Below are 25,589 nucleotides of genomic sequence, written 5' to 3'. Positions count from 1 at the left end.
AAGCACATTAAATATGCACTAAAGTTGTTTGAGCAGTGGAGAGAGGTGGACATAGAGTATGGGCTACTGACTTTATCAATAGACTAAATACAGTAAGTATTAATAAAGTTAGCCAATCAAGCATTACTTGTATCATTTAGGAATCGAATTGTTTGAAGTGGAATTTGATAATGTCTTGTGACTACTTAATGGACATAATTTACTTACCTCATTAGATCTAAAACTTCTACCTTGCATTCCATGTTTCCAGAAAGCTAGCACACTGTCTTGTAGGCACACTAGCAGGCAAGAACAGTTCAATTACTGTTAATAGTACAAAAGTTCAACTGATAAGCATCATTTCATCCCTCTATCTCATATAGCAATATTTCAATTCACAACTAATGTCAGCTATTCCATATTTATATGGCATCTTTACATTTGAAAAGTTTAAAAATATACTATACAGAGCTTATGCATATTTTTGGTAGGAAAAAATTCACTGAAAATATTTTTGTTATAGTTTTTTTTGTATTTTTAGTAGAAATGGGGTTTTACTATGTTGGCCAGGCTAGTCTCAAACTCCTGGCCTCAAGTGATCTGCCTGCCTCGCCCTCCCAAAGTGCCAGGGTTAAAGCCATGAGCCACTGCGTTCGGCCTGTTTTGGTAATTTTCAAAAATAAAATACTGCAAACATACAGAAAAATACAGAAAACAGCATAAAAATATACGTGTATCCACCACCCAACAATCAGATCCTAACATTCTGCCACTTTTGCTTTAAATAAAAACAAATACAGCTGGCATCCCCTATGTACCCTGCCCTATTCCCAATTCTGGTCTTTCCTTCCTCCCTGAGATAACCACTATTATAAATTTGGTATTTATCATTCTCATGCATGTTTTTACTATTACTATAAGTTTATACTATCAATATAAATTTTATATAGAATATTTCCAACCTTCATACATTCAGTAAGATGAACATTGAGGTTATTTCTAGTTTTTCATTATTACAAACAATTTTGCAATAAACATTTTTGTACATCTTGAATCCATGTACAAATCTTTCTTGAGGGTAGACACCCATAGATAGAATTACTGAAGCACAGGGCATAAACAGAACAAGATTTAGTTTTGCTTTTTATATTTATATTTTCAATATACTTTTTGGCATGTATTCAGGGAGGAATAAATATTATTTTGTTTTCTGCAGGTAACCAATTGTACCAGCATCATTTGTTGAATGGCCCATTTCTTCCCCACTAATACATAATGCCATGAATTTCCATTTACATGTGGGTCTATTTCTGGGCCCTTTCTTCTGTCTCACTCTTCTACTTATTTATTCCTGTGCTGTTACCACACTACCTTAATCACCATGGCTTTATAGTAAGTTTCAATATTGGGTAGAAAAGGATTTGTCAACATTTATTTTATTATTCTTGGTCTTTGGCTCTTCCATATAAATTTATTTTTTATTTTAAAAAATTATTTGTAGAGATGGGGTCTCCCAATGTTGTCCAGGCTGGTCTTGAAATCCTGGGCTCAAGCAATTCTCCTGCCTCAGCCTCCTACAGTGTTGGGATTACAGGCATGAGACGCCGCGCCTGGCCATTCCATATGAATTTTAAGAGCAGCTTATATCAAGTGGCACAAAACATCATGTTGGGATTCTTACTGCAGATCCACTGAACCTGTGGATTAACTGAAGAACTGGCATCTTTCTCATTTAAGTCTTTCTACCCATGGACATGATGTAGTTCTTCACTTGCTGAATCTTTTATGTCTTAAAAAAATAATTTGGAGTTTCCTAGATAATGATCTTAAAAATGTTTGGATTTCATTTATTCTTATGTATGTTACTTTATTGTCATTGTGAAAGGGATCTTTTCTCCAATTAAGTTTTTCACTGATTATTTAGGAAAGCTATTCTTTGGTGTTACTCATATCCAGCAACTCTGAATTCTCTTACTAACTCTAGTAATTTATTAATAGGGTTTTATATTCTATGTACATAATCATACCATCAGCAAAAAAATGATCTTTTTATCTTTTTCTTTCTAATCCTCATACTTTCCCCTTCTCATCTAATAGACAATAATGAAATGTGATAATAGCAAACATCCTTATTTAGTTCTCCACTTTAATGGGAATTAATTTGATCATTAAACATATTTTTAACAGGCTTTGCTAGGTGAAGGACATTCCTTTCTATTCCCAATTTGCTAAGAGGTATTATTAAAAAAAATCATTAATGACAGATTTTACTGAATGCTTTTTGGGCATCTACTGAAGAGTTACATGATTTTCTCTTAATACTTGGTATTGTGTTTTACATAAATACATTTTCTGATGCTGAACCATCCTTGCTTTCCTGGGATAGTTTACTATTTGATAATGTGTAATTCTATTTGCTAATGTGTAATTCTATTTGCTAATATTGTATTTAGATTTTTAAAAATAAGTTTCATAAGATCATAATTTTTGTTTTCTGTACTAATCTTGTTTGATTTTAGCATCAGTATTAAACATTGATTTATTCAGAATTCCTTGTCTGTAGTCTGAAACAGTTTGCACAGGATAGGGATTATCTCTTCCTTTAATGGGGGAGGTAGATAAAAAAACCATCATGCCTGATTATCAGGTACCACAAGCAATGAACTTGGCTGTGGTTCTCCATCTCCTGCAGGATACTTTTGTAACTGGAGCCCAGCAGGCCTGTTAACTTCAGACCTGTATACTGCTTTGAGATTCTGTTGTTGATCTTGCTTTTTGACCCTGGCTATGTCTTTGAAAGTGGATTCCATTTTAACATCTTGATCAGATATCCCTCAAAACTGACTTATTATAATCATTTGTTTGTTGGATGAATGACATTCTAGTTGGGAGAATGTAGAAAACAGAACCAGGAATAAGACAATGAACTAACTGCCTTTAGCCTTACCCTCTGCTAATATACATACACACAAATATCTTTATTTTACTGATAAGGAACACCAGAAAAAGTGTGCCTAGTCAAATATTAATCACCATTCATTTTCCCCGCACTATCCTACGTAAGATAATTTTCACCTTATTTTTCCTGAATGTAGTCATTTAAAAGTATTGTCAGAAATCCTTTTCCAGAAAAATACTCCTATTAAGCAAAATGTGAGAATGACAAGAAGGAACTTCCACATACTTAAAATTCTCTGATCAGCAGACACAACAGCCAAAACATAATCTGGTATACTGAGTACTAAATTTTAAAGTACTTATAGAAAAACCCTATAGGAGTCTGGAAGAAATGGGAATTCAAAACTATGTTATAAGAAATGATATTATTTCAAGGCCAGGCGCGGTGGCTCACGCCTGTAATCCCAGCACTTTGGGAGGCCGAGGCGGGTGGATCACGAGGTCAAGAGTTCGAGACCAGCATGGCCAAAGTAGTGAAACCCCATCTCTACTAAAAATACAAAAATCAGCCGGGGGTGGTGGCGGGCGCCTGTAATCCCAGCTACTCGGGAGACTGAGGCAGGAGAATGACTTGAATCTGGGAGGCAGAGGTTGCAGTGAGCTGAGACTGCACCATTGCACTCCAGCCTGGGTGGCAGAGACACTCCATCTCAAAAAAAAAAAAGAAATGATATTATTTCTTACAAGGAAGATAACATTATCTACACTACAGTTATTAAACTATTTTAGAAAATGTGTAAGAATGAAGGCTGATAGTGACCTCACATTTATTATATCCTCTAATTTTATTTTACTTTTTGAGACAAGAGTCTCGTTCCTCACCCAGGGTGGAGTGCAATGGTGCGATCTCAACTCACTGCAACCTCCCCTTCCCAGGTTCAAGTGATTCTCATGCCTCAGCTTCCCAAGTAGCTCGGACTACAGGCGTGTGCCAGCACACCTGGATAATTTCTGTATTTTTAGTAGACACGGGGTTTCACCATGTTGGCCAGGCTGGTTTTGAACTCCTGGCCTCAAGTGATCCACCCACCTTGGCCTCCCAAAGTGCTGGGATTACAGGCATGAGCCACCATGCCCAGCCATATCCTTTATTTTAAAAGAAGAATCTTAATAATATCAATCTTTAATTTTGGATAATTAGCAGATAAATTATTTTAAGGAGTTCATAATGCAAAGAATTATAAAACTTTGACTTACCTATTGATTCAATCTGGAAATCAAAGGTGAGTTCTGATGATAATTTCCTGCTAGATTTTAATCTTCCTTGGAGATTTACTATTTTTATACAACCTAGAGGAAAAAAAGTCACTCAGAAACTAAGATAAAAGAAGTCTTATTAAAGTAAGACATTCATAAGTAAAAACTTACAGTCCAAGCATACAAGGATGGTATCTCTCTCCAGTTGGGTTACATGAGTAACATTTGTCTGTGGGGTATCTACAACACAAACAAATTTTGGTAAACCTACAGAAACTGTGATACTTAAAGCATGGAAACACTGAAGAAAAAGAATTCTGAGGATAACAGTACTTGAAATGGATATGTCTTCTGTAATACACATGTAGTGACTGAGCCAGGCTAGTGGGTTTAAATGCTGATGCAAGTGCTAAACAATGTAAGTGCTCAACAGAGCATATGTTGGCTGTTGTCAATACTACTGGCAATGCGGAACACATGGATACAGAATGCCGACTGCACTAGAAAACAAACATACTTAAAATATCCTATAATGCAACTTTTCCTCTTTTAAATACCAAATTTTCTATTAGTGGGAGATTTGTAAATACATGTAGTTCTCAAACTATGGTTGCTGTATCAACACCATCAGCATCACCTGGGAATTTACAAAAATGAAAATTGTTTTTTTTTTTCAGCCTGCTGCTCAGGCCAAAATGCTGTGGTGTGATCATGGCTCCCTGCAGCCTTGAAATCCTGGCCTCAAGTGACCCTCCTGACTTAGCCTTCTGAGTAGCTGAGACCATAGTTGTACGCCACCATGCCTGGCTAATTAAAAAAAAAAAAATTTAGAGATGGGGTCCTGCTATATCGCCTAGGCTGAGGTTTGTCTATATATGCCAAAACTATGGTCTTTGTGTCAACCTCATCAGCAACACTTGGGAATTCACGGAAATGAAAATTCTCAGGTCCTATCTAGACTATAAATGAACAGCTCCGGGGGTGGGGCTCAGAAATGTCACAAGTCTCCCATTCTAATGAATGCTCAGGTCTGGTAATTGCTGCTACGTACTACATACTCAATGATCACTCTTACCAATACCCCTAGTAAAGTGATGGAATATGATCAAAAAGGTAACATCACCTCAGGGAGGCAGGGCTACCGGAGTTGTGTAAAATGCAAATTTTCAGGTATACACCACTTAAAAGTACATAAAATACTTAAAATTTCTGAGAGTTATGAAAATGTTAAGTACCCAAGGTTTGTTTTAAATGTTTCCTATGTTAATATACATTTCATATTCATTTTCATATTAATGAACATAATCAAAACAATTTGATGCATGTAAAATTCTCTAAAAAGGAAATGTGAAACATATACAATGAAAAGTATTATCAAAATATTAAAAATATTTGAGTCTATATAAATTATTTCCCTTTTATTTGTTTGAAGAAAAAAAGTGCTTTAATTGGCATTCAATTTGTAATATTAATTTAATTATTTCCAAGAAAGATTAATGAAAATATGACTTTAAGGGTTTCCTATACACAGTGTCCTTCAAGAGACATTGTTATTTAAAATACATATCACCAAAATCAAATAACAACCCAGGTGTATACCTCATTTTATAGTAAGAGGTGTGTTCATGCACAATTGTTTATTAATATATACCAAATATACATACCAATAATATACACAGGACTTTGAGGATCAGATCCTTATATTCATTTCTAAATAAAAAAACTGGTGTATGTGCTCTCAGTATCATGTTTTGGCAATGTTTGCTTGATTTAGTTGGTTAGTTAGAGACAGGATCTCACTCTGTCACCCAGGGTGGAGTACAATGGTGCGAACATGGCTCACTGCACCCTTGACCTCCTGGGCTCAAGTAATCCTCCCATCTTGGCCTTCCTGGTAGGTGGGACTACAGGCATGCACCACCATGCCCAGCTAACTTACATGTAATTTATTTAGAGACAGGGTCTTGCTACATTGCCCAGGCTGTTCTTGAACTCCTGGACTCAAGCAATCTTCTCACCTTGGCCTCCCAAAGTACTGGGATTACCGCATGACCCACCATGCCCTGCCAGCCAATGTTTTAAATGTGTCATATGAATTAGCTATTTTAAAGAGAGTAATCTTCCCTTCTTCCAGTTTAATAATAGTTATTGAACACTGGCAGTGTATGCAGTTTTTGCTTAGTAAGAGATACAGTAAACTTACTACTTATAAAACCAGTATATGTATTACCCTTAATAATTCCATAAAAATTACAAACCTGATTCTGTAAACCACGAAGAGGTAGAATTTGGATTGACCGTCTCAAATCGAACCACTTGGTTGAAGTCTCTACCTCTACTGACACCAACACAAACTAAAGGGTACTCCTGTTCAGGAACTACCAGCATTTCAAACATTCTAAGTGGACATGGTATAGGAAAATCTATGTGCTAGAGAAAGAAACAAGAATACATTAAACCAAGGAAAATAAAAACTGAATAATTCTATGAGAATACTATAAAACAGCTTTCTACAATAAAGACTGCATCTTGTCACAGAAATTCAAGTAATGCAGAAAAATCTAAATTATGGACTCTCTTTTATAAATATTTTAGGTTTACCACGGCAAAATATTTTAAAGTTATAATTACATGATTTTAGGACATTAAGGCTGGAAGGGAATTTATAAGTCACGTGTCCAACCCTCTCTTTTCAGAGTTGGAAACTGGGGCCCAGGAACTGGGTGACCAGCCCATGGTCCCCCGGCCTTTGTGGCAGAGTCTCCTGTCTCCCAATTTGATGCTTCTTCAGTTATACTCCTCTGCCTTCTTAATCAACTGAGCAAACATGGATGAGAGAAGTGAAATGCTAATTAGCAAGAGACACTCCTCTTGTAAGATGTGAACAGAAAAAGTCATAAATTTAAAAAAATTAGCTTCATATCTCAAGTGATTTTTATCAAATCAACTCAGTTATAATACAACCCATTTTAATTTTATATAAGTTTAAAATTCATATTGCTACAAAGAATAAATTCACATTCTGAAGGACTAAAAAAATAGATGGAAAACACTAACTTCATTAGTAATCAAGAAATAAAACCAAAATGAGATAAATACTATACATACCCACCGAATGGCTAAAACTAAAAAGAATGACAGTGAATAAGCATCCCAGAGGAGTAAGCAAATGCTCATACAACACTGGTGGTGGGATATAGAGTGGCATAGCCAGACTAGTTAACTGCATTATTTATTAATGCTGGAAGTAGGCATTCCTTAGGACCTTGCAATAATACTCCTAGGTATACATTCTAAAGAACATGACTACACATATACAAGAGACAAATGCAAAACAGATAAAATTATGGCACATTCACAAAATAAAAAATTATATATAGAGAACTGAAAAATGAATAAAACTATAGCTATGTCCAGCAACTATACAAATATAATGTTGCACAAAAAGCCAGACACAAATGAACATATACTTTATAATTCCACTTAAATACTGTTGAAAAATTGAATAAAATTAGTTCTAATGTTTAGGGATATGAGCTTAGATAGTAAAAAAGAGAAAAAAGTAAGAACTTTCTAGGTTTCCTTTGTAAAAAAGAGGCAGTGAGCTGACTAAAAGGGAGGATGACAAAGGGAATTCTAAAATTTTTCTTCACAAATTAAAAAAAAATACCACTCTCATGCATATTTTATTTAGTTCATTCTTATATATTTTATATTTTTGTTGCTTTTATAAACTGGCTGTGTTTTCACTGTATTTTCCAAATGGTTATTGCTAGCATTTTATGAAGCTACTGGATTTGATTTGTTTTCTTTTTAATCTGGCAACTCATAAATTCTAAAGAAAAGTAAAAGGAGCAACGGGGGATATCCTAACAGGTAGTTTTAAAGTGCTGGAAGACACAAAATGGTACTCGTGGCTGGAATGTGAAGCTCTGTGTTCACCTGCTGTTCCCACATTCCTTCTTTCCCTGTGGCTGCTAAAGTGCCTCCATTCCACGGGCACAGACACTTCATCAGTATTCTCCAAACCTCTTCTCTAGGAGCTTTCCCATTACCTTGGGGCACATGCTTTTGATAAAATCTGTCATTTTTAATAAGGTACAGCAACTTAAATAATTCTCTTTGAAATAAAGAGCAACGAAGCAGAAAAAAAACCAATGCTTCTGATTAAAGATGCATCTTTAAACTTTTACAGTTTAAACACAGAAACAATGCTTTAAAAAAAAACACAACAGATTTTGATTACTTCTACATTGCTTCCAATAATAACTAAGCAATTTGTATAAGTCATTAACAGAAGGGGATTCATGTCTAATAGTTTTAAATCCAGTTGCTATTGTCCTTGAGGGCAGCAAGTGTATCTAATATATTTTTGTCTCTCTAGTAAATAACATGGTGCCTTGCCTGCAATAGGTACATTATGTTTGCTGGAGAGATCTTTAATTTTTAACTTTTATTTATAATGAAAATGCAGTCCAGGCTGGGTGCGGTGGCTCACACCTGTAATCCCAGCACTTTGGGAGTATGACGCGGGTGGATCACCTGAGGTCAGGAGTTCGAGACCAGCCTGGCCAAGATGGTGAAACCCCATCTCTACTAAAAATACAAAAATTAGCTGGGTGTCTGTAATCCCAGCTACTTGGGAGGCTGAGGCAGAGAACTGCTTGATCCTGGGAGGCGGAGGTTGCAGTGAGCTGAGATCATGCCACTGCACTCCAGCCTGGCCAACAGAGCCAGACTCCATCTCAAAAAAAAAAAAAAAAAAAAAAAAAGCAGTCTAATGATGCAAAAACTGTCACAAATGTCATTAGGAGGAAACAAGAATATAGAAAGCATAACAATGTTTTTGAATACATCTGATTAAGGGTTATAGTATAGAAACATCATAAATACTGATAGAAATAATGTTAAATATGGAGACAAAATATACATACAGAAGTCTTGACGCAGAGAGACACGGAAAGGAAAGCTAGGTTAAGATTAAGGAAGGTAGGCAAACATTATAGCTCAGAGAGTTTAAGGAAAGGGAGAAGAGTGATTAACATCTTGAGGGAGACCTGCAAGTAGTATTGTACTACAGGTTCACTATCTCAGAATGCTGGTAACAGGCCTCATTAGAGCCAGGCCAAGCACACTGGTACCATCTACCGGGAAAAGAGAAGCCATGGATGGGTAATTTTTAAGCGTCCTATGTCTTCAAAGTATATATTCCCTCCTGCATGCTTGTGACATGGACAATTCCTCTAACAGAGAAAAGCATCTTTCATTATATATTAGCATAAATGGTTTAACATATTAGATAACATACAAAATTCATTCATACCAGGTTAATCAGTATATCAGTATACAAGAATAACTGATATGATGAAACATTTTCATTTTGATAGAGGTTAGGAATGAAAATAATAGGAAGGACATATTTAAAATAGCCTGAAGAAAGAAAGGAAAAAGATAGGAAAGGAAGAGGTTGCTGAAAAATCAAACTGTATAGACTTTACCATTCCATCTTGGATAGAGCATTCTTTTGTCAAATAAACAAGAACAAAGAGGAGCTGAGAACAAAACAATTTTTGCCATAAATGGGCTGTATTCAGTAGTTCTGCTTTAGACAACTTATAAGGCTATTTTCCCCTGAGCTTTCAGTTTAAATAATTTTTGTTTCAGTGCATTTACCTGTGAAATTAATACTTCGATAGGTTTCAAATTCTTGAAACTATATTTTCATCTGTTTAGCCCTAGTTAATCTTGAGGTTAAAACTGATATGAAAACGAAAACTAGATTTCTTAGTCACAGGGTTTTAAACAACAGGGAGTCAATACTTTAAACATCTTAATACTATAAAATTTAGGAAGAACCCCACTCCAGCTATATTCCGACTCTAATTTCTACTGAGAACAAATGCACATGAAATAAGACCACTCAGTCCATATATAATAACGTGGAAAATGACTTTAAAAATTCATCTGGTATTTCCTTGATGTAATTAACTGAGCCTGTACTTCACACATTTTAAAAGTTAGTTTTTCCTTAAATGTAAGTTACAGATGAGTAACAGTAAATATTTTAAAAATTATTCATTAATTAAATGATTCTATAAAAAAAAAATCTGTGGAAAGGCCTAGGCAAATTAATGGGTGTGTATATAACTAAAAACAACTTGTTTCCCCGTCATTATGGTTATCCCTAGTTCTCCTAGGCCAAACTGCAACCTGTATGTTGTTTTTAGCTGTGATGGAGGTCAACCAGAGAGTATATTCAAAATATTTCACTGATCTTTTAGTACTTCCTGTTTCTGCCATCAGGCTCTGTATGTGAGACACTATTTCCAGCTCCCCACCGCCATACCCTTGAATTATTTCTCTAGTCTCTTATAAAACTTTTACTAGGCCAATTAAGTTGCTTACAATTGGGCAGATTTTTACAACCCTGCCATATTATCTAAAATCATTAAATTAACTTGAAAATTAACTGAAAAAAAAATGTTTCTTTAAAGAACAGTAAGGTTGACAAGCTTTTATAGTAAGAATAAGATAGTTTGACTTTTATGCTTACCTTAATTAACATAAATTTCTGCATTGGTTCAACCCATTCTAATAGAACAATGCTAGTCTGAAGCGCTCCACATAGGTATTTATGGCCCGTGTAAGGATTTCTTACTGTCAAAGCCAAAATATAAATGAGTTCTCTTATAAAACAAAGTCATTATGACAATAATTGCATGCTCAAAAAAACAAAAAACAAAACTAAACAAACTAAACATAAAACAAAATCAAAAGCTGGTTGCCAGTTCAGTTTCTTAATTAGAGGGCTGGGTGAAAAAAATACTGTTTCAGGTAATAGCAGGAAATGCCCTCTTAACTTGCAGGATTTTTATTTGTATGCACAAATGAAACTGCTGGTTATAATGAGGCTGTGGGGTAAGAGGAAGCACTTTTCATCTTATGATGGTAGGAAAATTACCTGAGGTGGCAACATTCTGATAAAAGGGTCAAAGTAAATTTGGGAAGAAGTTGTCAAACTCCTAAGATACAACGCATTCGGGTGGTTCACAAGGTGCTTTTGGTGGTAATGTTCAGAGGCAATAATGTTTTGTTTCTGAAAATAAAACACTTGTCTATCTTCCCCCTTTTGATTAAATTCTTATGGTCACTAGAAAACATCACAGATATTAATCGAAACTTAAAATACTGGTTTACAAATAATAAAATTGAATTACCTCAGATTTTGAAATTTTCTTCTGGTTATAAACCAGAAGAAGTAAAGTAAATATATGTGAAGTAAATATATTTGGAATAAAGATAAAAAAACTGAACTGTGAAAAGGGAACAGCAGTAAAGTTCACAAACTTCAAATAGATTTGAAATATTTAAATGGCAGAGGAGGAGAACAGCAAAACTGTCCCGCCAAAGAAAACAGAGAAGTCTATATAGAAAATTCTTTCCTATAATTAACTTTTCCTAAAAACCTGCCCCTTTGTCCTCAGGTAGAGTCAAGTCAGTTTGCTGGAAGTTCTAACAGAGACTCAACCACCATGTCTAAACCCAACCTTGTCATCCTCTTTTGCTCTAAACCAGCTGTTCTCGCTTCCTGTTAACACTTGCCCTTCTGCCAGTCTTTTGGGTTTGAGGCCTCAGTCATCTCTGGCATCTTTTCCCTTCACACCCAGACACTCCTTCCCTGCTATTTGCACTGCTACTGCTCTAGCACAAGACTTCCTTCCTTACTTGTTGCACAGTAATAAGCACATGCTCACACAAGGCCAATGGCTCACACTCATCTGCCACTCTCCTTTCTATAATCTGCATGCAGCTAAGCGAATAGTCAGCATTTATTATGTAACCTTTATGATTTTTTTTTTGCCTCCACATGTTATGTCATTTCTTCTGTTTGAAATGGCTCTCCATCTATTCAGTTCAAATCTGAATCTGCCTTATTTTGAGGCCTGGCCCAAATGCCACCTTCTTCAGTGAGCCTATGTTTAGAGTCCTTTCCACACTATACTTTGTGGTATAATGACTCGTGTTTATCATCCCCTTTATAATAATAGTAACTTAAGGGAAAGAAATCATTTTTTGCTCTGGCTACATGCAAATAGAACAACTAATTGTTATAGGGGTGGGGGAGGAATTTAGGTGAGAGGAAGGTGAACATAAAAATACATGCTGAAGGAATAAATGCCATCTCACAAGCCATTGCTAAGCAGAATGGTGAATGGTACGTAACAGGACCCTTGGAAAACAGGGTGTGATAAAATGTGGTAAAAAAAAAAAAAAAGTCATACAACTTTCTCCATTTACCTAGGCAATAAATTATTTGTTTAGCAAATAATTTTTTTGCTAATAAACATTTATTTGCAAATAAATTATTTGCAAGGTACTATGTATTAGGCTTAGTCTACACAGAGATGAAACAGCCAAGAAATTTGTTCTACTTAAGCAGGAAAAATAAAGTATTGCTGGCAGAATGCCCTGGGGTAGTACTGTTTTATGCCAGATTTTACGAGGAGTCTCAGAGAGCTATATGCTATTGGACAGTTTACTTACCAACACAACACTTCTGGCACCATTTGGTTTCAGGGATTTTTGCTGATACAGAAAATTTCCTAAATGTAAATAAAAGTGAGTACATAATATATGTAGGCAAACTTAGTATATGAAAAAGCTACTGTTATAGATCAGTGGAGAAAGGATGAGTTCAAAACTGGTGCTGACATACTAGGTCATCTATTAAAATTAGAATAAAAAGGCCGGGTGCCATGGCATGTTGCCTGTAATCCCAGCACTTTGGGAGGCCGAGGTGGGCGGATCACGAGGTCAAGAGTTCGAGACCAGCCTGGCCAACATAATAAAACCCCGTCTCTACTAAAAATACAAAAAAATTAGCCAGGCATGGTGGTGCATGCCTGTAATCCCAGCTACTCAGGAGGCTGAGGCAGGAGAATCGCTTGAACCCAGGAGGTGGAGGATGTGGTGAGCCGAGAGCACACCATTGCACTCCAGCCTGGGCAACAACAGCAAAACTGGGTCTCAAAAAAAAAAAAAAAAAAAAAATTAAATAAATTGGATCCCCTTCTCATGGCCCCCAATCAGTTCCAAATGGGTTAAGGGTTTAAATATGAAAACAAACTATAGAAGTCTATAGAAATATATGACCTTGGGATTTAAGAAAATACAAAAAGAACAAATCATACAGGAAAATGCTGTTACATTTTAATTGGCTTTTTTGCCCCCACTGATTCAACCCTAGCACCTCAAACTACAGGTGGCAGTCAATTATTGAATTAGTAACTTTGGTTTACCAAAAGATATCATTGAGAAAATGAAAAGCCAAAAACTGGAGAGAGCTATTTTTAGTACATGTAATACATTTACATGTACTGTAAAAAGCTGTCTTATTATAAAAATTTGTGAAGAATTTCTTTTTTAGAAATCTTTGTTTCTCTACTCAGGAAAAGTGGGATACAGATGTTCTGCAAAGGTGCTATAGGGGTTTTGCAAACATCTGACTCGAATTTAATAGATAAAAATCAATTCTGAATTTTCTTTAAAACTACAATTTAAAAACTACACATACACTCAAATGTCTTTTAAAATGTAATATAATAAAGGCTGTTGGTGCATCAAATTGTAAAAACCTCAAATTAAACCCATTTCTGTACATACTTTTTATTATTAAATTTTATTATATTTTTTGGACAAGGTCTCGCTCTGTCGCCCAGGCTGGAGTGCAAGGGTGTGATCTTGGCTCACTGCAACCTCCGCCTCCCAGGTTCAAGCAATCCTCCTGTCTCAGAAGGCCGAATAGCTGGGACTACAGGTGCCTGCCATCACGCTCAGCTAATTTTTGTATTTTTAGTAGAGACGGGGTTGTGCCACTTTGCCCAAGCTGGTCTCGGACTCCTGAGCTCAGGTGATCCGTCCGCCTCGGACTCCCAAAGTGCTGGGATTACAGGTATGAGCCACTGTGCCCGGCTGAAGATTTTTTCTTTTTTTTTTTTTTTTTTGAGACAAAGTCTCGTTCTGCCGGCCCAAGCTGGAATGCAGTGGCTTGACCTCAGTTCACTGCAATCTCTGCCTCCCACGTTCAAGTGATTCTCCTGCCTCAGCTTCTCAAATAGCTGTGATTACAGGCATCAGCCACCACACCCAACTAATTTTTGTATTTTTAGTAGAGACGGGGTTTCAACATGTTGGCCAGGTTGGTCTCGAACTCCTGACCTCAAGTGATCCACCTGCCTTGGCCTCCCAAAGTGCTGGGATTACAGGTGTGAGCAACTGTGCCTGACTTCTACAAACATCTAAACTCTTTTTTTTAAAAAAATAATTTTTATAAGAAAGAGACAGATTTCACCATGTTGCCCAGGCTGGTATCAAATTCCTGAGGCTCAAGTAATCTGCCAAAAGTACAGCCTCCTTAAGTGCTGGGATTATAGGCATAAGCCACTTGAACTTAAATGTGTAAATTTGCCAAAGATTAGATAGATCCCAGTGCTCCGTACAAGTCTTTTTTTTTTAGAGTTGAACAATTTTATATAAAATTGTACAGCACACGTGTGATGTTCAGTGCAATTCCAAACAAGCTCAGAACAATTTTCCTGATGGATGTTCTTAGAACCACACAATTGGCAACTGAATGATAAGCATAAATATAATATTAAAAAATATAATATTGTAGTACTGTAATTTTAACCCTTAATACATTTTATATATTGACCTATTTATAGGTCAATATAATTTTATATTTATAATTTTAGCTTATTAATTTATAATTTTAGCTTCATTTACTGAGTCCTTACTATGTGCCATGCATTTTAGACATCTGTGTCATTCAGTCCCTCCAATAAAGAGGTAGGTTACAGCATAGACATCTGAAGCTTAGATTTTTGCTCAGGTCTTTTTTTTTGGAGACAGGGTCTCACTCTGTTGCCCAGGATGGAGTGCAGTGGCTCAATCTTGGGTCACTGCAACCTCTGCCTCTTGGGTTCAGGCAATTCTCCTGCCTCAGCCTCCCAGGTTGCTGGAACTACAGGCTGTATCAATTTAAATGAACATTATTCGGAGTGTGCAAGGTAAGCTGTCAAAAACTGTTACCTCTTTTTAAGTACTTGTCTTTGTGAATCAAAACGTTTTTCACACTGTGACAGCTAAACAATGACACAGAAGTTATTCAGATGTTGAAACACTGAACGACTACAATGGCAATCTAGAATATTCTGATTACGATTTTCTGGTTAAAACACCTCATTGTACCCTTGACTAACTTTACATTAGGAAAAGTTTTACATTATAACTTACAATTATAAAAATGCCCCTTTCATATACATTAGAGTTTAATGCAGCTTAAAATAAAACAAAACAAAAACTCCCCACACTCTTAACGAATCTGCTTTGAACCAAAGCGCTTTTTAGAGTTAAAAAAAATCTGAACCAAGCTCCTGACAGATTTCAGCTGGCAAAAAGTTTAATGCTCCTGTCCACACTTGTGAACTTGTCTCCTAGCTCCCAAAGCTAACTTAGGGGTTAAAACACTGAACTAGTCAAAACCCAGGAGGATTAACTGCCACGTTCTGAAAGACCATAGGGATGACTACTACACAAACAGAAATCAACTATTAAGTATGGCTGTGAATTAAGGATTTCAAAAACTTTTCAAAATAAGAGTTGTGGGCAGTACACTGAAATGTTTCAAAAATTTAGTTAATGTTCTATAGTGATCTATAGACTTGCCTTAATTTTAGTCATGATTTTATGAAACACAATACAACTTATTTTACCAGCACCCAATTAACTGGAATTCTAATTAACTGTCTGAATGTATTTAACATAGGATATTTTAGAGTACACTACAAGGCAGAGTTCAATTTATCACGCCCAATAATGATGACAAAAGGTCTATTTCTGGAGAGCTTACTAGGTGCTGTGGTAGGTACTTTACATACACAATTTATCATTTTCAAAACAACTCTGCCAGATGAGTATATAGGTTCCAGTTACAGCTGAATACACGTGGAGAGGTTGTGTAATTTATCCAAGGTCCCATACCTAGTAAGTAAATGATACAACTGTACTTGAATTCCAAAGCTTATGCTTTACTAAAAATGGATTACAATATGGTACAATGAGTACCTATCTTCAGAATGAGAACCATGAGGCTCTTTATCAACAGATTAAGAATAAGACAGTCAGTAGAGGTTTAAGTTGTGCTCACTGTATGGCAGAAGAAATGGTATGAATGCACATATATAAAATATTATGATGCTAAAAGGGTTTTTAGGTTTCCTGCCAATAAGTGAGAGAATTAAAAGATTTTACAGTAAGTACTAGATAATGAAACTGAAGAAAGTGGGAAGGACATATTCGTGGCTGTTACTATTAAAAAAACTAAAGATTGACTATAATAAAATTCCTGAAATAATAACCTGGAGGTGAAATACCCTTAGAGCTGAACACATGGGGAAAGGTTGTATCATTTATCCAAGGTCCCATATCTAGTAAGTGAATGATCCAGGATTTAAATTCAACTTTACTTGAATTCCAAAGCTTATGCTTTATTAAAAATGAATTATAATATGGTACAATGAGTAGCTATATTCAGCGTAGGTAAAATCATACCATATGGAAACTCCTTAAAGGAAGAGACTATATCTTATTCAATTTTGTCTCATCTATACATGGGACATTTCATACACATTTGGTGTATTCAGTAAAATCTGGAAGAAACGAACACAGCTAAAAGCAAATAAGCTAAAAAGGTCTCTATTGAGAACAGCAGATTCTCAAGGTACTCGAAAATTAAGGTTTTATGTTAGTTGCTTTACAACAAATATTATAAAAAAGAATAGGCATATTATAAAGTTTTTGTAAAATACAATTTATACCAGAGCTAGAAAATCTTTCAGTCAATAAAGAGGTCCAATATTATATTAAATAACGAAAGAACAGAGCATAATAACAAATTACTGAAAGTAGAAAGGCAAAACCACTCAACTTCAAACTAATTATCTTCTAATGCAAAACACTGAGACACGGTCTTGCCTTGTTAGCCAGGCTGGAGTGTAGTGGCACGATCATAGCTCACTGCAGTCTCAACCTCCAGGGCTCCACTGATCCTCCCACTTCAGCCTCCTGAGTAGCTGGAACCACAGGCTCGAGCCACCATGCCTGGCTATTTTTTAAAAAATATTTTTTGTAGAGATGAGGTCTTGCTATGTTGCTCAGGCTGGTCTTGAACTCCTAGCCTCAAGCCATCTTCCTGCCTCAGCCTCTCAAAGTATTGGGATTACAGGCGTGAGCCACCATGCCAGGTTGCAAAAACACTTTTCAATAAATCATTTTGATTTTCTAGGTATAGAAACTTTGAGAAAAATTTTATAAAGTTAACACATGTCAAAAGCAAACGCACTAAATGCAATGTAAAATTATGGCAAAGTACAAGAAAAAAACTAGTTTTAAACTTGCAGAAAAAGAATAAAAAATTCAGAGAGAAAATGTCTGATATAATTTGAAAGTACAAAGTAGAAAAATTTTAGAACAAGAGTGTGATAACTAAGCACTTGTTAATGTATATTACTTATTATTTTTTCATCATGATTTTTATTAACCCAAACTGAGTGCTCTTTCACTTTCTGTAGCACAAATATTTATGAGAATGAACTGTTAATATCATATTGCCTCTAAGGATGTACCCTTACCTTGGCAGTATTCTGTCAGGGAGTTTGTGTGCTGGAATAGCAACAGGTAACTTTTGCATTTGTCTTGCATAATCAAAAAGCCCTGGTAAATTATGGGAATAAAGCTGAGAAGCTTTACCTATAAAGAAAAACAGATATGACATAAAAGCTAATAATAAATAGTAACAATTGTAAGGTATTTAAAAACTAAAATACTTACCAGATATTGATAGCAAGCAATTGTTCATTACATACAACCATGTACACCTTCGAGGGAATAGCTGATTAAAAAAAGGCACAAAGTTTACAAAGAATAATACATAATGGCAATGTAAATCTGTACACAGTAATCATGTAAGCTGTCTTATCTATAGGTCAGTTCTTTAAAAGTAAGTTATTTTTAACATAAATTAACTTTATCAAGGATTCAAAACAAGATGATATACATACATACATATTTATGTGAGAGAAAAAATAAATTAGGCTAAATTTTAGCCTAAACACGATATGATCAGCTCAAGTCTCCCTTATGATTAAGGGCTATGTAACCCCAAACTATGCAGGGAATAAGAACATTTTCAAACAACATCTATTCCTTTATTTTGGTTCTGGGGTTGAATAAGATTCTCCTGTCTACTCCTCCCAAAATAGACGTATCTAGGCATAATATGCATTCTAGGGTGTATGATACAGGAAAAAGCATCATGGTGTAGTGGAACACAGGATACAGAAACACTAGGTATGGAGGGAAAAAAAAGGCTGAGACAGATGATGATGAAAACTCATAAATCACAAAGGAGATATATATATATATGAAATTTATTACTAAAATTTAGTACCATAAGAACTGAGAGGCATCTCTGGAAGCCTGAAAGTGGTCACAACTTAGAGCAAAGAAAAAGGAATTTCATGGAACACAATCTATACATTTAAAAAAAAATACTCTCATTAAGACATTTCGTTATGCGTATCAGTGGTTTTTAAATGGTCCTTGGACCAGCAGCTTCAACAACACCTGGGCACATGGTAGAAATGTAAATTCTTGGACCTCACCCCAGATCTACCGAAGCAAGAAGTTCTGAAGGAGGACCCAGGAATCTATGGTTTAACTAGGCCTCCAAGTAATTCTGAGGCAGACTGCAGTTTGAGAGCCAATGATGTACATAATTAGGCATCCTGATTTAACAACCTTTGTTGCTGGGTTTGCTCTGGCAATTCCTACAACTAAGTTACTCCAAAACTAATTGAGATGAGAGAATGGAATAGAGAGGATGCAGGGGTGACTGATGAAACACATCAAGGCCTCTAAGAACATTACTTTATGGAAACACAGCCATAATAATGGGACTGAATAACTAAAAGAGAAAAGGTAATAATAAAAGGGAGGATAAACAAAGTAACATTTTAATAAAAATTTTATTTCATTTACTGGGAAAATGTACTTACATAAAATAACCAATTTCTCCAAACAACTAAAATGTGGCAGTTTTTTAATTTGTAAAATGTGCCTATACCTGTGCCTCAGATAGAGAAGATATCAACATCCATTTCCTACTTTCTGCTTTTCACAAAAAATTCACAACAAAATTGGGACTTCATTGGCTATACTGAAAAAATCAGGTAGAGAAGGGGCAATGACTTATTCCAGACCACATATCAGTATGTGTTATCAAAGTAGCAAGATACAGATTTTTATTTAATTCAGCGTTGAACTGGGTTTTCATACACATATCCACTAAAAAAGTATCTGATACCACATCGATGGTTTACTATAAAATTGTATACTTCCAAATATAAGTAGGTTTGCTTATTTAATATAAACATATATAAAGTAGCAAGACAAGACACAAATTCCTTTCATATTTTCAACATAGGGACAATGAAAAGGTATTTATGTATAGTTTTATTTAAAAAGTACTGGATTTCATTTTGAATTTTCTTTTTCTTCTTTTTTTTTTTTTGAGATGGAGTCTCGCTGTGTCGCCCAGGCTGGAGTGCAGTGGCGTGATCTCCACTCACTGCAAGCTCCACCTCCCAGGTTCACGCCCTTCTCCTGCCTCAGCCTCCCGAGTAGCTGGGACTACAGGCGCCTGCCACCACGCACAGCTAATTTTTTTAAATATTTTTAGTAGAGACGGGGTTTCACCGTGTTAGCCAGGATGGTCTCGATCTCCTGACCTCATGATCCACCCATCTCGGCCTCCCAAAGTGCTGGGATTACAGGCATGAGCCATCGCGCCTGACCCTGAATTTTCATTTTTAACAACAACTTTTACAAATCTAAAGCTTTACTAGATTTTCAATACTTTCTTCCTTTAGTGAGTTAGGTTCTAGGTGAAATGATCAGTTTAATAAATAAGAATATAACAGTTAAGAAGGGTAGCTTCTATATTCTGCCTAGACTCATATATCTGTTTTATCAATGATTGTGTGATCTTGGGTAATTTACAGAATCTCTGACTCAGTGTTCTTATCTGTAAAACAGAATACCTGTATCTCATAGAGCTGTACGGTAATTAAACAAGATACTCCTTGTAAAGCACTTAGAAGAGTGTTGAGTACTGAATAAATGTTAGCTATAAATAATAAAAGCAGATAAAAAATTTTAAATCAGGACCCTGATTAGTGTCATCTTCTCACTTTTCAGAATCTTCCCCTATTTAGTAGGCTCACGCCACCCTGTTTCCTATAAAGTCTAGAGAAAATCAACCTAATCATCAATTTCACAGTAAGATGAAAAACTCAGGCTCCACATGTACTAATTCTTTACTCTTATAGGCTCCCTCTAGGAGGGAAAAATGTTTCCTTTGAAGGGCAATGTTTCAAAAAAAATTACTCTAGTAATGTAATTCAAATGCTAAAGCAACTAAGAAGGGAAGTTATTGCAGACTGGGGCTAGGTGTGGTTGATGGGTGCCTTCTCTCAAGAGTCCTGGTCAGGCCTGGTGACTCACACCTGTAATCCCAGCACTGGATGGGTAAGGCAGAAGGACTGCTGGAGCCCAGAAGTTTGAGACCAGCCTGGGCAACAAAGTGAAATCCCAGTCTCTACAAAATATCAAAAAATTAGCTGGGCATTGTGGCATGTGGCTGTAGTCCCAGCTACTGAGAACGCTGAGGTGGGTCACTTGAGCCCAGGAGGTCAAGGCTGCAGTGAGCTGTGTTCACGCCACTGCCCTCCAGCCTGGGTGACAGAATGAAACCCTGTCTCAAAAATAACAACAACAACAAAAGAGTTCTTCAAATTAGGTTGATAAATACTTACTCCACCTATGCATAAAGCTGGCCTTATTCCTAACAATTAACATTGTTACCAATATTATTTTTGGATATCTCATTATACCCAATACAATATGACCACCTTTGAATTATTTACTAATTATTATAATTACAAGATCCTTTTCCTCCCTTTCCCTGTTCTTAGGCACTTTTCAGCCATTTCACTGTACACCATTTCCAGATTAAAAGATTTACAGTATATCATACAGTTTAGGATCTTGCTAGAAAATTTGATTTAAAAAATGAAGATGAAAATGTTTAGTCATGAATAAATCATTACTTATATATTTTTCTTTCCATTTTATTTGTAATCAATTTATTTTTATTTTTATTTTGTTTTGAGATGGAGTCTCACTCCGTTGCCCAGGCTGGAGTGCAGTGGCGTGATCTCGGCTCACTGCAACCTCCGCCTCCCGGGTTTAAGTGATTCTCCTGTCTCAGCCTCCTGAGTAGCTGGGACTACAGGTGCACATGACCATGCTTGGCTAATTTTTGTATTTTTAGTAGGGACGGGGTTTCACCTTATTTGTTAGGCTGGTGTCGAACTCCTGACCTCAGGTGACCACCCACCTCGGCCTCTCGAAGTGCTGGGATTACAGGCATCAGCCACCAGGGCCGGCCTTGTAATCGATTTATATTGATAAAAGAATTAGTCACACACCCCGAAGGCACCCCAAACTCAGTATGACCAAATTGAAAGCATTACCATTCTCTTCAAATCAACACATCCTTCAGTATACTATACTCCGTCTTTCTGTTACTGTCATGCACCCAGTCACTCAAGTGGAAAACCTGAAGTTAACCTAGACCTCTCTTCAACCTCCATGTTGAAATGGTCATTCAGTTCGGTCAATTCTAGATCTCTGATCTTTCTCTAGGTCCAGCATTTCTCTACAGGAACTATACAATCGGGAGAGAGAATATGGTGAAGTAGTTAAGCACATGGAATCTGGAGCTAGCTTGCCTAGGTTCATATCGCAGTCCAGCCACTGAATAGCTGTGGAGTCTTTGGCAAGTTACTAATCCTTTCGGTGCTTTAGTTTTCTCATCCGTGAAGTGAGATTATCAATGGTGTCTACATGTGAGAGATTTCATGAAGACTAAATAATATATGTCAAGCATTTAAAAACACTGCGTGGACACATAGTAAGCTTTATGTAAGTATTAGCTATTAATAGCATCATCATTATTATCAGTTTGTAGGTTGTTTTATGTTCCTGACTCATGGGTACTAAATGACAAAAGCTCCCCCCACTCATTGTGACACTCAAAAACATCCCCATACTGAGGGAGAGGAGGAGAGAAATGGGGAATGACCACTATTGATTATGGAGGTTCTTTTGGAGATGATAAAAATGTCCTAAAACTGATGGTGTAAAGGCTGCACAACGCTGTGAACGTACTAAAAGCCACTGAATTGTACCCTTTCAGTGGGTGAACTGTATGATATGTGAATTATATCTCGATAAAACTGTTTTTGAAAAATATCTTTTCCCCTCTGTTCTCTACCTTTGCCCTGAATTAACACTCTTTTACCATTTGACCATGGTTTCTAGTCTCATCTCTCACCGTACTGCAAACAGATACTTCTAAAACACAGGTCTGTTCCATAGTACATAGTACACCAAGCTCTGGTGTTTGGCTTCTGCCTGCCTACCCAGCTCCATCTATTGTTACCATTCTGTACTCCAGTCAAATGCCCAGTCATTGTTCCCAAACTTGCCATGCTATTTCACATCTCTATGCCATCATGCTTATCCTGTCTGTGTGACAAACTTCTATTCATCATAATTTAAGGTCCATCTCAAATGCCTCTACTCATCTCCCCACAGGAGGTGCTGGTGACATCCACCTCTGTGGCCAATATCTTATACTCATTCCTAATATGACATCTAATCCTGAGTGCTGTAGTTACTGGTTTATACATCTGTTTTCCCTATTAGATCATGAGCTTCTCAAGGGTATGGACTAGTCCTGTTAATCTGTCTTCAGTATCTGGAAATTAGAACATGCTCCAGAAGGTTTTTTTTTTGAGGTGGAGTTTCACTTTTGTTGCCCAGGCTGGAGTGCAATGGTGCAATCTCGGCTCACTGTAACCTCCTCCTCCCGGGTTCAAGTGACTCTCCTGTCTCAGCCTTCGAAGCAGCTGGGATTACAGGCACACGCCACCACGCCCAGCTAATTTTTCTATTTTTTACTAGAGACGGGGTTTCACCATGTTGGCCAGGCTGGTCTCGAACTCCTGACCTCAGGTGATCTGCCTGCCTTGGCCTCACAAAGTGCTGGGATTACAGGTGTGAGCCACCATGCCCGGCGTCATGAGGATTTTAAGAATAAAAGATGCTGGGGTGGGGTGGCTCATATCTATAATCCCAGCACTTGAGTCCAGGAGTTCCAGACCAGCATGGGCAACATGGTGAAACCCTATCTCTACTAAAAACACAAAAATTAGCCAGGCATGGTGGCTCATGTCTATAATCCCAGCACGCTGGGAGGCCGAGGCGGGCAGATCACCTGAGGTCAGGAGTTCAAGACCAGCCTGGCCAACATGGTGAAACCCTGTCTCTACTAAAAACACAAAAATTGGCTGGGCATGGTGGTGCGCGCCTCTACTCCCAGCTACTTGGGAGGCTGAGGCATGAGAATTGCTTGAAATTGGTTGCAGTGAGCCGAGATCACACCACTGCACTGCAGCCTGGGCAACAAGAGTGAGACTTGGTCTCAAAAAACAAAACAAAACAAAACAAAACAAAAAAGAATAAAAGAGGCAGCAAGTCATGAAACTGAACCTTATTTCTGGTCTAATGTGTACTTATGGTAACTTAAAAATTAAAAAAAAAAAAATATACAAAATAACATACCTGTTCCATTGATGTTTCATGAAGTTCATTAAGATTGAGGGTATAAATCCCTTCTTCGGCACCAAATATCAAGTACTGATCTGAAATAAAAGTAATTCACTGACTGATTTTGGTAAATAAAATATTTTTAAATAGGATTTCTATAATCTAAACTTCCGTAAATATGTATTAACATATAAAACAAGAATTACTATGATTTATAAGCAGTGAATACAAAGAAGAGGTTAGACACTTTAGACCTGTAAACTGAATTATATGTAAACATTAACCTCAAAGCAGTGAAGAGAATTTTTATGTAAGGGAGGTTCTGAAGAGTGGCATAGTAGATTCTTCACTCATCAGAGAGTGCTAAGAACTGGCAAAGAATCTGCAGCTCCTTTTTCTAAAACCCCCTAAAGACAGGATCATGCGCAACTGACATACAGAATATAAAATCGAGAGTGGCTGATACAGATTCTAATTATTTCTACAGAATTTTTTTTCAGAGCTATACTATAAGTACTCTAATTCAAAAAACCCCAGAATCTGACCACGGTCTATTAAAAAGTTAACTAAAACTTGGATACCTGCTAGGGTACTCAGTATCTTCTAAAAGATATGAGAAGCATGGCCATCGTCCTTTCCATTTTTTTTTTTTTTGTTTGTTTCCCAGAGCAGGAGCAGGAGTGGAAATTTATTAAAAAGGCTTTAGAACAGGAAAGAAAGGAAAGAACACTTCCAAGAGATCCAAGCAGGCAACTTGAAGAAAAGTGCCCGATCCGTTTTTAAGATAATACAGTAACAGGTCAAGAACTTTTCTAGACTAACTAGGCTAAACTGAAGTATGCTGAGAACAGTATGGAATGCTAAAAGCATTCCTAAAGTGCCCAGCATTTAAGATTAGTACTGGGAGATTAATGGCATAAGATTTGTGGTCAGACAGTATTGGATTTAAACTGACCCTTTCTAGCACCAATTGGCTATAAACAACGAACCTCTCTGAGTGCCAGTTTCCTTGACTATGACATAAAAGTACTCAGAATATTTAATGAGTATATGTGTATGTATATAAAAATGTTCACGTATAAATGTTCTATGTGTATCTTACATAGACAGACAGCTATTAAGAATCAGATACACAGTGAGAGGACACAGACAGTTCTTAGTGGTTGCCTAAGGACAACTGTTGTGATTATGGCCCCTTTTAAGGTCAGAGATCCTCTAAAGTGGTCACTAAACCCCGGATCCTTGGTAGCTAAATTCCTTCCATAATGGCTGTTTTGAAAAAAATGAAGCTATTGGCCAGTGGCTCATGTCTGTAATCTCAGCACTTTGGGAGGCTGAGGCGACAACTGCTTGAGCCCAGGAGTTCGAGACAAGCCTGGGGAACACAGAGAGCTCCCATCTCTACAAAAAATTAAAAAACAAAAACAGCTAGGAATGGTGGCATGTGCCTGCAGTCCTAGCTACTCGGGTGGCTGAGGCAGGGGGATTGCATAAGGCCAGAAGTTTGAGATTATAGTGAGCCATGATCATGCCACTGTACTCTAGCCTGGGTGGCAGAGCAAAACATTTTCCCTATAAATAAAAAATAAAAAAAGATACCAGACTACTGTGCAGCAGCAGCAGAAACATTTCTGGAGGAAACTAGGGTGGCTCAGAATACA

General features: G+C 36.7%; 1 protein-coding gene across 4 annotated transcripts in view; it reads right to left on the bottom strand.

The window, feature by feature from the left end:
- Positions 1 to 25,589, bottom strand: part of MAP4K3 (mitogen-activated protein kinase kinase kinase kinase 3) — a 186,659-nt gene that overhangs the window by 4,971 nt on the left and 156,099 nt on the right. For all 4 annotated transcript variants that reach the window (XM_019021178.4, XM_019021179.4, XM_019021181.4 and 1 more), the window contains 9 exons: positions 23,944 to 24,023; positions 18,025 to 18,085; positions 17,826 to 17,943; positions 12,679 to 12,737; positions 10,688 to 10,791; positions 6,393 to 6,564; positions 4,306 to 4,374; positions 4,135 to 4,227; positions 208 to 278 (listed from right to left, as the gene is read on the bottom strand). In XM_019021178.4, the coding sequence (XP_018876723.1) occupies positions 208 to 278; positions 4,135 to 4,227; positions 4,306 to 4,374; positions 6,393 to 6,564; positions 10,688 to 10,791; positions 12,679 to 12,737; positions 17,826 to 17,943; positions 18,025 to 18,085; positions 23,944 to 24,023 (827 nt within the window). The remainder of the gene's footprint in view (positions 1 to 207; positions 279 to 4,134; positions 4,228 to 4,305; positions 4,375 to 6,392; positions 6,565 to 10,687; positions 10,792 to 12,678; positions 12,738 to 17,825; positions 17,944 to 18,024; positions 18,086 to 23,943; positions 24,024 to 25,589) is intronic.

The sequence above is a fragment of the Gorilla gorilla genome, chromosome 12 (genome assembly GCF_029281585.2).
Source record: "Gorilla gorilla gorilla isolate KB3781 chromosome 12, NHGRI_mGorGor1-v2.1_pri, whole genome shotgun sequence".
NCBI classification, from domain to species: Eukaryota; Metazoa; Chordata; class Mammalia; order Primates; family Hominidae; genus Gorilla; species Gorilla gorilla.
Note: the sequence above shows the minus strand (reverse complement) of the source record. Positions and strands in the feature narration are given on the sequence as shown.